Below are 12,533 nucleotides of genomic sequence, written 5' to 3'. Positions count from 1 at the left end.
AAACTGTCGTCCCGATGTACAAATTTTCCACTGGTTTATAGAGTATCTTAACATGCTTTTATAATCCAAATTGTATTGCACAATAATAATCATAACAATGGTCAAACACTCTATTCAGTCCCCTCCTGAATTGTTTTTGTCAGGCTCAATGGAACTTCCGTGGATAAATCAATGGCTTTTTTATTAACAGCTGTGTACAGAAAACAAATTTGTGCAAAGGTAATATTTTCCCACCTGATGATGGACGCTTGTGTTGCGCCTGAAACGTCGTGATTTATTTTATTTTATACCTACGTGACTTTACCGAAAGAACCAAAGTGTTAAGGTAATATTTTTAATATTTGTCCAACCAGACAGACAAGTAAAAAAAAACTACTCGTTTATGTTATACAGCTGAAAGAAATCTCTAGTTACACACTGAAAATAACTTAAGCTATGCTGTTTCCTCATTGCATTGTGCTTAACCAATGCAAATCTGAGCCAGATTTATAAAAAAATGTCAGCAGTAAAATAACGTGTTGCTCTCTTTTGCAACGAAAACAGGCGAGTGATTGTGTGTGTTTTTACGTTTGTTCTTCAGTCACAGGGCCGCTGTCTGAACGTCAAATCGCCTACGTCAGCAGGGAAACTCTCAAGGTGGGCATTACCCTTATGGCTCATGTGCAGTCAGCAAGCAGCCTGTTTCACAGGAAGCATGACTCACGAGCTCATGCCACAGCAATAATAATAATGGATAATTGTTGTACTGTTTGTTATCTTCTCTATCATTTTGAGCATGCAAGCTGATACAGTTTTTTCATTTTTCCTTTCTCATCCATTCATAGGGTTTGGCCTACCTCCACAGTAAATGTAAAATGCACAGAGACATCAAGGTAAGTGTCTGAATGAAATATACCGTTATATATTTCGATAAATGTTTTACTTGAGCATTTTTTTAATTCAACTTTTTAGTTTCACTTACTCCCATGGACTATCGAGTGAAATAATCAGCGGCAGCAGCATTGGCCCAGAGGCGAGAGAAGAAACCAAAAACGTTGGAAATAACACAAGCGCACACATTTCGTAATAACCGGTGCTCATGATCATATCAATAATTGCACAGATCTTTTTCTCGTGTGAAGTTTTCCACAGTTTCAACAATTGGACGAGAGGGGCGTTCAAACCTTAGGAATTGGTGCGTGTAGAGAAAATGGCACGTAACGTTCCACGGGGGAAATTTTTTTGAAAGCAAGGAAGGTTGCCTGGCCATAACGCTAAGCAGCAAGTTTGATTCCCGCCCGCTGCACAGGAATCTTACTCTGGGGAGACAGTGTGTGCTCGCGTCCTGGCTGGCCACAATAGTTGGTGTTGGCAGGAATTGGCTTTGAGCCGTTACGAAAAAATGTGGTCTTGTGAATCCCCCCCTCTCTTCACATTTTGTCTCGAAGTAAACATTTGAATCTGAGCTAGTTTTTGTTGCGATTGATTATTTATTTATTGTGAAATTATGATATTTAAAAACAAATTTTGGGAAAAACAGGAAGTTGACTTGAAAAAAACACGATTTATTTGCATCATAAGTAGGTGGTTAGTGGTTGTGCCTGCAAGTCGACTTTCTGCCTGCCTGAGCATGCACAATATCTTTTAGACCAGTCTTACTGGAACACCCCAAGGATTGCTTGCACAATCATTACATTACCTTGACTGGCTGTGAATGTCAATGGTTCACAGGCATGTTTTACCTTAATTCACTTAAGCTGATCAAATACTCTTTATCGTAGTTGTGTGGATTTTTCTCCGGCTCTGGGTTTTCCTTCCACACTTAGAAACGTGTGTTTAAGAGTATTTGGCTGCTATACATTTCCACTTGATGAGCCTTCATTGGTGGCCAGGTCGCTTCTGAAAAAGAGCTACATAGCTCAGTGGACATCAACTGGTAAAATAAAAAAAACTGCAGTAGCTTTAGTTAATATGTTTGTATTGATATGTTAAGGATTACAGATTATTTTAGTACAATATGTTAATGGTTAACATCAATTGTTAGAATGTTACACAAGGCATAGAAAAAAAATATTCGTCAGACAAGCAGCATAGCAAAATGTGTTTTAATCAAATGACTGCTAAATATTATAATTTTACTATTTGTTGGTAATTGAAGGTCTAATCCACAGAGGTTTTTTTTGGGTTAGATCGCATTAAAATATATGTCGTGAAAACCCGCCACCACCCGACAAAGCCAACTAGTAAGGATTGTCGTGTAAACAGAACGAGGCAATTCGTCACTCGTACAGCACACCGGTGTGTTGGACAGCCAAACCACAACATTTCAATCTGAGTTCGACGTTTCGCCAGTAATTACAACTAGCTTCATCGGGCGACACACACCGCCTGTACTAGTGAAGAATTGGCATGTTCTGTTTACGTGACAGCCCTTACTAGTTGGCTGTGTCGGGTGGTGGCAGGTTTTAACGATGATATTCGTCGCGAAAGCCTACGTGTTAAACTGAAAGTCTAATATTAACGTGATTCTTTATTTGATGCCTTTGCCATTCTTCGTATGCTGCAATTGTCCTCTGCTTGTTTTTTGCGTGTTTTTCTAATATTAGGGAGCGAATATTTTGTTGACTGATCATGGGGAGGTGAAGCTTGCGGATTTTGGAGTCTCTGCACAGATAACAGCCACAATTGCCAAGAGAATGTCCTTCATTGGCACGCCGTACTGGTAAGACTGGCCATGTCCGTTAAACACAAGCAGGCGCGTGACATCCGCACATTAAAATGGTATTTTGAGTGCAGTTGATTAATAGAATTCTGTGTCGGTAACCAAACAGCATTATATTGTGACAGTTTGATGATTGTGAATGTAACTAATAGACATGGGGCGATTTGATGAATTGTCACAATGTGGGGGCCACAGCGCAGTTCAAATCTCGACGATTTTTTGTCTTGTTTTTACCATCTTGTTTGTACTGCCTACTGTATATGCTCTCTTATTTGTTGTATCTCGATCAGGCTATGAGCCAAAAAGTAAGATTTATTTACTTTACATGAGTTGTAAATAATATATTTTTATATGTAATGATATGATGCTTGTAAGTGTTAATTTTATTCAAGAATTAATACATTGTTACGTGCATAGCATATAGACCCATTAAGTGACTCACTACAGAGCAGGTTTTCCTGTTTGGCAATCGTAAGGTACATGCGATGTGTAACGACTCGGTAGTTTGAGTGGAAAAGATTGGTAACCATGAAAATGTGCTTGTTACTGAGCCCGTTGTATCCAAGGTCTTGAAATTTCTAAATCAGAGTGGTGAGCTTGTTCCTGAGACCGTTGTATCCAAGGTCAAATGTTTAGTTCTGGCTGCTTGCACGTAATGTCTACCCTAAATCACCATAGCCCAACATCTGCTGTCATTGGTTTTCACACGGTTAAGCAGTCAATTTAATGTTAATACGTGTGACTGAAAATTGTGCTGTGGACCACGTGGTAGTACCAGAGGGCAATGTAGCAAAAGAGAATGGTTATACTGTACAGCTATGTCCCCGCATCAATGCTCTCTTCCTTTACCAACGTGCACTGACAAGCGTGATGAAGTATGGCTACATAACTCCTAGGACTCGCGTGCAATGGCGAGGCTCTCATCCAGCAGTGGATTGACAAAAGGGTTGTACATTGACAAGATCCGCTGCAACGCTGTACGTTTCCAGGCAGCGCAGTGCACCCGTGCTGTGCAGTGATGCGTGCGTGCTTTGCGTGGCACAGGATGGCACCAGAGGTGGCGGCCGTGGAGAGGAAGGGCGGATACAACCAGCAGTGCGACGTGTGGGCCGTGGGCATCACTGCCATCGAGCTGGCCGAGCTGCAGCCGCCCATGTTTGATCTCCATCCGATGCGGTAATTCCACCTGTGTTGATCAAAACCAAAAAAAATTGTCATGGAAGTTACTTTTGAGATTATTGTCATACATTTTTAATGAAGATAATGTTTGGAGATGGCAGGGTGTCCCCTTGGAGGTCAGAGCACTGAGCTAACTTGGCTGAGATTCGGCATTTGAATCCAGGCAGCCGCCCATAACTTAACTTTCTTCTCAAATGCGTTGAGTTATTGGTCTAATGAACGATTACCAAGGCATGCAAATTTTTTTTTTAACTGTAAGTGTCACTTTATTTGACTAAGCCCTGAACATTATAATAAACTACAAATATCTGTTTGAAATCCAGTGAATATGTCCTTCATAGAATCGTTTATGAGATTGCACATCCTACTGTGTCGATAAAATACGGTCAATGAGAATGATATCAAAAGTTGTTCTGGCCATTCTCTTAACACATGGGGTGATGCACGCTTTGTACAATTTACAAATAAATATTTAAGTTTATAAAATTATTCATAAAAACACAATTGGAATACAATTTGGAAAAGGACCAAAGAAAAATGTCAATTTTTTTTATTTAACCAAGAAAAGATTCGCTAAGTCTCCAGTCTCATTTTATGAGGTTCCTGCAATAAATATTTGGCCGGTGCCCTCGTGAGTATTCTTTATGAAGCACAGTGCCTGAAGAAACCCCAAATTTTTAATCGGGTAATACCCAATCTCTGCACATCCAACTTGCATACCTGCTTACTGCGCTGCACGGTTGCCCTGCAGGAGGGTATTCCAGTGACATCATGGCTCTCTGCATAATTTGGGGCCACGATCCGATTCAGTAAGCAGTTTTTTTTTTACATTGTGGTGGATAGCACTTCTATTGGCTGCAGGGGTAACACGAATCCATTACATGTAACATATATATATATGCTTCGAATCACGTGAAGGATGCAAGAATCTAGTTTAATTGAGTAATTCGTGCATAGTTACACCCATAATAATGAGCTATATATGGTGCGAAAGAAGTTCAACATATATTCACTCTCTGGTTTGGTATTAACAATCTGAATTGGTGGGAGTGCTTGAGCAATCTCATCAGCTCATCCATTATAGGGCATCTAAAATTCGTGCTGTATTTCATCTTCTAGTTAGTATGCCAGTGGAGCGAGTAAAATTGTGTTATTCCTTTGTGTTTTGTTTCCCGTGGCTAATATGTTTTCGTTCGCGTGTTATTGTTTTGTTAACAAGTTTCTGTTGCAATGGACTATGTGAACGCATTAAGCATTGCCATCCAAGTATGTGTCTTGTGCCCATGTATGCACACGAATGAACGCTGAGTGTCGTGTTTAATTTCTCAATTGTCGACGATTCACTAGTGTGTGGCAGGTGCTTTATAAATCGTCTCCATTGTCAATGTTGTAGCGCTTGCATAGTCTCCTCTTAACACATCGGGACTGTACAGACGCACTTGAGGTAATGTCTGTGCAAGTTTGTTTTGGAATTTGTGGCATGTTTGGGTGGTACTAGTTAATATTTATACGTTAGAATAATGATGTGTGGGTTATGATTGGCAATATATTTATTGGCGGGACTGGCCAAGGGCTGTAAAACTGCAAGGGCATCTAGCAAGCAAACTGAAGTTTGCACCCGTGTGGTTTCAGTGGCTGTAACCTTATGGTGGTCTAAAACAACACTGCATTCTCCAAGCCAGTACAGTATTGTCACGTGACACACAAGGCATGATGGGAGGACTGATCCTCTGGACACAATTGTACCTCCTGCTGTTCTGAAATCACCGTTTGCGTATTACTCTTTTAGTTTCGAGTCTGCATGCACTTTTGTGTGCCAGCTATGGGTGTGGTGTGGTGGCATGATGGGCAGATTTGGCATTCTCCCAGACTCCCACTCACTTTTGTTGAGACTCAACCCATGCGGTCTATAGGTATCAGTGTCACAGTTTGTTTGATTTGGCAATCAATATCAGTAGCACACATGGCAGTATATTACCTTTTAAGGTGCCCCTAGATAAAACTGAAATTTTTTATTGAGCAGTGTTTTGGCAGATAGATTTGTATTTTATTGCCCATGCATTTCTATTACCGTTGATGTTCAAGACATTGCAACATATGTTACCTTAAAGCTTAAACTCACTGCGACACATACAATGCATGGTTTTATTCTCAGTGGCTTTATTCAGAGATGACCTTTTCTGATTCATGAAAAAATATGCAAACACCGTACAGTATCTATATACGTGTTCTTTTAAAATGCCACTGAATTACCACCAGGAAATAGTTTAATGTTAAATACTATTAAATGAGTTGTGCACATATATTATTTATGACTCATGTGAAAAAAAAAAGTTAATGTTTTTTCCTGTTGTGGGAAAGAAAATACAGTTTCTAAATTCAGTCACATAATTTCAACAGGTTATTATCAGCGATGCAGATTCAGGATTGACTCATTTAAATATAAATTGGAGTTACCATCCTGTACAGAAGTAAAACTGATTATTTCTAAGCATTTCAAACGAAAGTAAGATATTTTACTTTCTGGTTTGGATAAGGATGGGGCTGAATCAACTCTGGACAAGATTTAAACTCATGACCTCTAGACAGGGAAACCCGCTGGTCTATCACTTCATTAACTATTATCTATCCACTGCCGGATAAACGCCTCCCAATGCCGTCACCATCTCATAGATATACAATGCAGCAATCCACTCAGCGTCTCAATATGAGCTTGTTTCATCACTCCGTATCTGCAGTGCATGTACTCACTGGGGTGTTCTCTCCTTTGGCTGCCACTCTATCGTTAGTCTCTTCCACTAGCCATCGTCTCGCCTAGTCATGTCCTGCCTAAGCCTGCGCTTATTCTTTTAACGGCCAATATGATGTCTCGAAATTGCATGTTTTCAAATACATTTGTTCATCTTCCTGTCTCTCAGTCTATTTCCAATGTTTGTTTGTACACGTTTAAACTTTTGTTCAGTGTCTTGATATCACATTTTTAAGCTGAATACAATTTCTTGGTTGGCAGCGAATTTATCTACAAGGGATGAATGAGTCATGGTACTTAAACACTCGTTCCATAAATTAGGTGCCACTAGCAGAACCACGGCAATAACAGGGCATAAAGAAACAGTGGTCTTGGTATTTCAATTTTTGTTTGGTTTTAAAATGATTTTTGATTGGTACAAAAAATATATCCGAAAGATTTCCATTTTGGTCTGTGAGGCTGAGATAACCAGTGATTCAGAGGTAGGTATGTTTGCATCAGGATCTGAGGTTTTCCAGTCCAATAAGCACATGAGCTCACCAGATACTGCTGGCATGTTATAGAGACACTTTGCACTGAAGACAGTGTTAACCCCCCCGCTGGCTTAACATACTAGTCAAAATGTGCCAGATTATTGAAAATTACTCACAAATGTACAACTGTAATATTCATCACAATACTCTTTGGGTCTTTCGGTAAAGGCACGTCGATTGAAAAATAAATAGGTGAAGACGATTTCCTGTGTTGCGATCTAAATGTCGTGATCTATTATTTTTCTATCTACGTGACTTTACCGAAAGACCCAAAGAGTATGAATTCCTGCAGTCACGAAAGCTTTAAATCAAGTTTCATCACAATCATCGCAACCCCGACTGGGGAGAAAATAACTTGGCAGGACCCTCCTGAAAAAGAGTCATGAGACTTGGCGAGGCATTGCTGGGTAAACATGCGCAATAAATAGTAATAATAATCTTTTAGTGAATAACAAATCTCTACCCTGCACAGGAGGATGCCAGTAATGTCCACACATCTTGCAAACTCATGTTTTTCCAAAATAGCAATTTATTTCCTCCATAAAAAGTCATAATATAGAATACCAAAATAAATGTACATCATTATGGGTGGCCTGAAAGTATGTGTGCTTACCATTTATTCTGAGCATGTTTTGCACGCATGTAGTCTAGCTGAAAAGACTTCTATAATTTAGTGAATTATTTACCCAGGATAGCCTCACTGAGTCTAAAGACTCTTTTCAGGAGGATCTTGTATTTGGATGATTGACTAATACCTTTTAATGAGCATTTGCCTTCTGGGAGAAAACTAGGATTCCTTGAGAGAGAGCCCGTGCATCGAAAGGGGGTGACAATTATCATTGCTGTCTCATAGCCACCACCACGTCTTACAGCGTCATACTGACAACACTGGGCAAGTGTTGTTCGTCACCCATCCAATTACTAATCAGGCTGAATTCTTATTAGCATCGGGGATCTTATGAGACTGGGTGCATTTGTGCTATTATGATTATACCGCACCTGATTTTCCCGCACCTCTGATTAGCATGGTTGGCTGTGTACGGTGCGAAAGAAGTTCAACATACACGCATACGTAGGCAATAAACTATGAAAATAACAACATGTACTTCCTTGTCCAGCTTATTTTGTTAATTCTGTACATGGTTATAAACAGTAAGTGTACAGAAGACCCACTTAATATATTGGCTTTCCTTTTTTTATATTTCCTCCAAGCGTTGGTGGAATGTTTTCCTTTAAAGCATGGGCATTTCCATGCAGTGCCCCCCCAGAAGGCTCATTAATCGTTGTTGTGTATGTCACCAGGGCACTGTTCCTCATGTCCAAGAGCAATTTCCAACCTCCCAGGCTCAAGGACAAGATGAAGTGGTGAGTGCCGTCAGAATCTGTTTGTCAGAGGATGTGGAGGGGGGTGAGCCAGGGTGAGCCATGAGGTTTGTAAGGATTTCTCTTCACGCTGCTGGGGTTCAACGATGGACCAGACAGATGTGAAGCAATGATAAGGATGAGTTGTGAAGGCTGTCATTGCGTTAGGACTGACACCAGCTTTAGGGAGCACACGCTACTAAAGAATTATGGTTACAATGAATGGCTCTTGGTTATCAATCACCCTTCGCAATTGTCCACGTGTGATACTTTAATGGTGATGTGGTCTATTTGTGGAATAGTGGTCGCAGGCTTAATGAGCCTCGATGCAGACATTCGCTTGTCCCAGTTTCGCATTGTTAAAAGGTTCCCGTGAAGTTATTTTTTAATTTCTGTTTTAACTTGCGTTACGTCTCGTATGCTATTTTGAAAAGACAATACACATGGCAAACCTGCCTGTTGCTGTTTTTTTTATTATTGGGAATTGACTTTTTTACATAACAAAAAAACTCAGTGTTTCACTATTGACCTGCAGATCACATTACCACATTAACTTCAAACAAATGTTATATCTATTGATAACGTGTTGTGAATCTACAAAATGTTGTATTGCTCTGCTGGAGTAATGTTAGTTATGTAGATTAATTTCTCTTACCCTTGTTGTCATTGCTTGATTATTAAATTTGTTTTACGTTGACTGCGCCATACAGGTCAGGAATTTTCCACAATTTTATCAAGCAGTCTCTGATTAAGAACCCAAAGAAGAGACCAACAGCAGACAAACTCCTTCAGGTACAGTGCCATTCACGCTGCCCACTCGCTACTTCCTTTCTGTTATCTCTTATCTGAAGTTCAGTAGAATTGGATGCAGCCCAAATGCAGCAAATGGGTTGGCACATCTGTTGGGTGCGCTAAACCCTGTAACCATATCCTTTCACATGGATGCTTCTCATGGATAGCAAAGGAGAATGGGATTAAATTGTATTATTGGTTCTTTCGGTAAAGTCACGTAAAAGGGAAATAATAAAATAATAAAAATTAAACAATAAAATTCTCACGACGTTTCGATCGCAACACACCTGATGATGATTGCTTGTGTTGCGATCGAAACGTCGTGATAATTGTATTGTTTTATTTGTATTATTTTATTATTTCCTTTCTACATGACTTTACCGAAAGAACCAATAATATGAATCCCTGCAGTCACGAAAGCTTTAAATCGGGATTAAATTGGTTAATAAGCGCATACACACAGCATCTCCAAGCCCAAATGGTGTGGAATTCAGAAGGCACTGGGCTTGTGCTGTTGCTATCCCTGCATGCTTGTTACTGCGTTTAGGATCCATTTGTGATTCAACCTCTGAACCGATCGCTGGCCACCGAGCTGCTGGATCAGATGAAGTCACCGGCTCCTCCCAGGAACTTCTACGATGATGAGGAACCCGAAGTATGTGTACCAGCCTTCTACACGTCCTCAAACATAAACACACACACAACGTTGAACAGCGATTGACTCGGGTAATGGGGCTTTAAAAAAATATATATAAAATCCAATAACCTGTTGACCTGGTTCAATAATGTAATGAATATACAGCACTCTAAGATCCCCGGCTGGATGAAAGTCTCCCCATGCTGTATCGGGCATGAGGGTTGAGTGACTATACTTAACCACGCTGGTCAGTGCAGGTTGGTGAAGTCAGGGGTAGACAAGATTGGAATCAAACTCAACGTTGCGGAGTTCAAGCAGTGCGCTAACCACGATGCCACCGCTCCATTCCATCATGTTGTTTGTCAGTGCTTAAATATTTGAGCTGCCACACCAACTTTATGCATGTCATGTCATGCATGAATAGGGATCAGTTTTCATAGGCCTGGTGCCTATTGTTCCATGTTATTTGAGCAGGCAAGGCTCTCTCTGCCATCGCTGAGCTTAAAACAGTCGTCAACCGGAATGGATTTGCAATTCTGCTGTCTGCATTAAAGCAAGACTGTGTGAACCAATAACGAACCAAAACATAAAACATATTTTAGACAAATCCTGCCAGGTGGCTGGAGGCACTGTATTGTGTATTTCATGACCAGAGCTCACTATTTAACGAATGAGTGAACATGCCGCCCTTTGACGGAGAACACCCCATTGGCCAAGTTGCGTTCGTAAAATACCTCGATGTTATTTGCAACATCACCTCATTGTGATAAAGATATTCGTGGATAATTACCCACACTTAACTTTTTCAGTTGATAACACATTCATTGCCTTTGGACATGAACTGTGCGCAACTGGCACGTATGACAAGATCAACTGAGATATATTAAAAGAAAACAAATGCATACATTGAGAATACAAAGGTTTACATAACCCTTCACTGAATTATATCGTCTTTGCAGCCTCCTGCCGCTGTTCCCCAGAGGATATCCTCAATTGCCAAGAATTCCCGGGCAGAGAAGACTCGCTCTGAGCTGGACTGTGAGTTAGGGTGTCTTAACTGCAATGCAGTTTTACAGTGCAGTTTACCTTCATAAAGCACCTAAATACACCACTACCTCTATATAAACTTCAGAGAGCTCCTAAACAGGAGCAGCACAAAACAACAACTTGTAAGGAAATGGAGATTACAATGAGATGATGTGGGACCACGGTAAGATAACATGGGAGTCTTTAAATTGCATGTTTTACAGCATTATAGCATTTTCATGACCGCCAGAAAATAGTATTTCTTAGTGAAACTGATGTAAATATTCAACTGGGAAATCATGAGCATTGCGGAAGTTGCTTCAAGTTACGCTGGTGTATTATTTTGTGTGTAACTGTATCTGTGCGATGGTTTGAATACACGTTAAGTATCGAATTTCTTCCCTTGACAGTTGATCAGTTGAGATTTCAGCCTCCGATTCCCAAGATAACGGCACCGCAGTACATGGAGGTAGGGTGTATTGTTTAAATCTATGCATTCTCCCTTTAATTTCGTACCATTGAAGGCTATAGTTGTTTCAGCTTTTTGCTTTTCTCTCTCTCTCTCAATTACAGTTCAGTTGTACTGTCAGTGTCATGTGAAACGCTTGGGCAATTTCCATTTGGAATGAATAGCAGGCGCTGCACCTCCCTGGGTCAGAACCATCCTGGAAGATGACATAACGTAACTGCTGCTGAAGTCCTTTCAGTCGGCCTCGTATTTAATTTTTAGTTGCGCAACATTTTATATAGGATATACATGGAGTGTGTGCAACTTGGAAATGTAATCAAAACGGTTCATTTTCACATAAAGAATATGACCAATTTAGTGTAGAACATAGGCACACCATACACTGGGGTTTAAAAAATTGTGAAAAGTTTCTTGGTTAACTTAATATGATTTTTGTTTATTTCCTGTTACCTGACTTTTAAGGCATGGAACACATAAAGGCTACTTTTTCATGACAGTCAAACCAATATATTATTTTTTTGAGCTGTAATTTATGAAAATGAAGTACAGAACCTAACTTGATGTATTGATTTTGGTGCAGCCCATTGGTGAACGGTTTGAAACCACGAGCTCTACTTGAGAATCCGGTTTAATCACAGTTTGCTGCCGAGATTCAGACCCAGGAGCTAGGCACAGCCTAGGCAGTGGCATCTCGGTGCTCTAAGATTAGTATTGGCTCCCTGAGCCCCACCTAGCCACCACCTCGGCTTTGTGTATTTTTATAAAAAAACCATCTTTGTTGGTCAACATAACACGAGTACTGAGGGGCAGTCGAGTGAATTGAGCTCTCTCTGGGAGTTATGTATGTATGTTGAACTTTTTTCGCACCATACGTAGCCAACCGTGCTATAGTTATAACTATAGAATGTTCTCTCTAGAGCTTTGTTAATATATGTCCGTGCGTGCATTTAATTGCGTGCAGGGAAATCATCGGGGCTTTTCTGATCAATACGCCCCAGCCAGAGGCCATCAAAGGTATTCTGCAAAGCAAACATCAGAAGTACTTCTTCTCATAACACATTTTATGAATACATTCCTCTTTCTTG

The 12,533-nt window shown here is 40.3% G+C and overlaps 1 protein-coding gene across 1 annotated transcript in view; it reads left to right on the top strand.

Annotated features, from left to right (window-relative positions):
- The window catches only part of LOC133342409 (mitogen-activated protein kinase kinase kinase kinase 3-like), a 78,182-nt gene that overhangs the window by 26,426 nt on the left and 39,223 nt on the right, over positions 1–12,533 (top strand). The window contains exons 5-14 of the mRNA XM_061551574.1: positions 581–636; positions 825–872; positions 2,586–2,701; positions 3,746–3,877; positions 8,465–8,527; positions 9,235–9,316; positions 9,864–9,971; positions 10,913–10,991; positions 11,390–11,448; positions 12,410–12,462. Of these exons, the coding sequence (XP_061407558.1) occupies positions 581–636; positions 825–872; positions 2,586–2,701; positions 3,746–3,877; positions 8,465–8,527; positions 9,235–9,316; positions 9,864–9,971; positions 10,913–10,991; positions 11,390–11,448; positions 12,410–12,462 (796 nt within the window). The remainder of the gene's footprint in view (positions 1–580; positions 637–824; positions 873–2,585; positions 2,702–3,745; positions 3,878–8,464; positions 8,528–9,234; positions 9,317–9,863; positions 9,972–10,912; positions 10,992–11,389; positions 11,449–12,409; positions 12,463–12,533) is intronic.

This window comes from Lethenteron reissneri, chromosome 14 (assembly GCF_015708825.2).
Source record: "Lethenteron reissneri isolate LAM-NWPU_2019-01 chromosome 14, ASM1570882v1, whole genome shotgun sequence".
Taxonomy (NCBI): domain Eukaryota; kingdom Metazoa; phylum Chordata; class Hyperoartia; order Petromyzontiformes; family Petromyzontidae; genus Lethenteron; species Lethenteron reissneri.
This window is presented reverse-complemented; position numbering and strand designations above follow the sequence as displayed.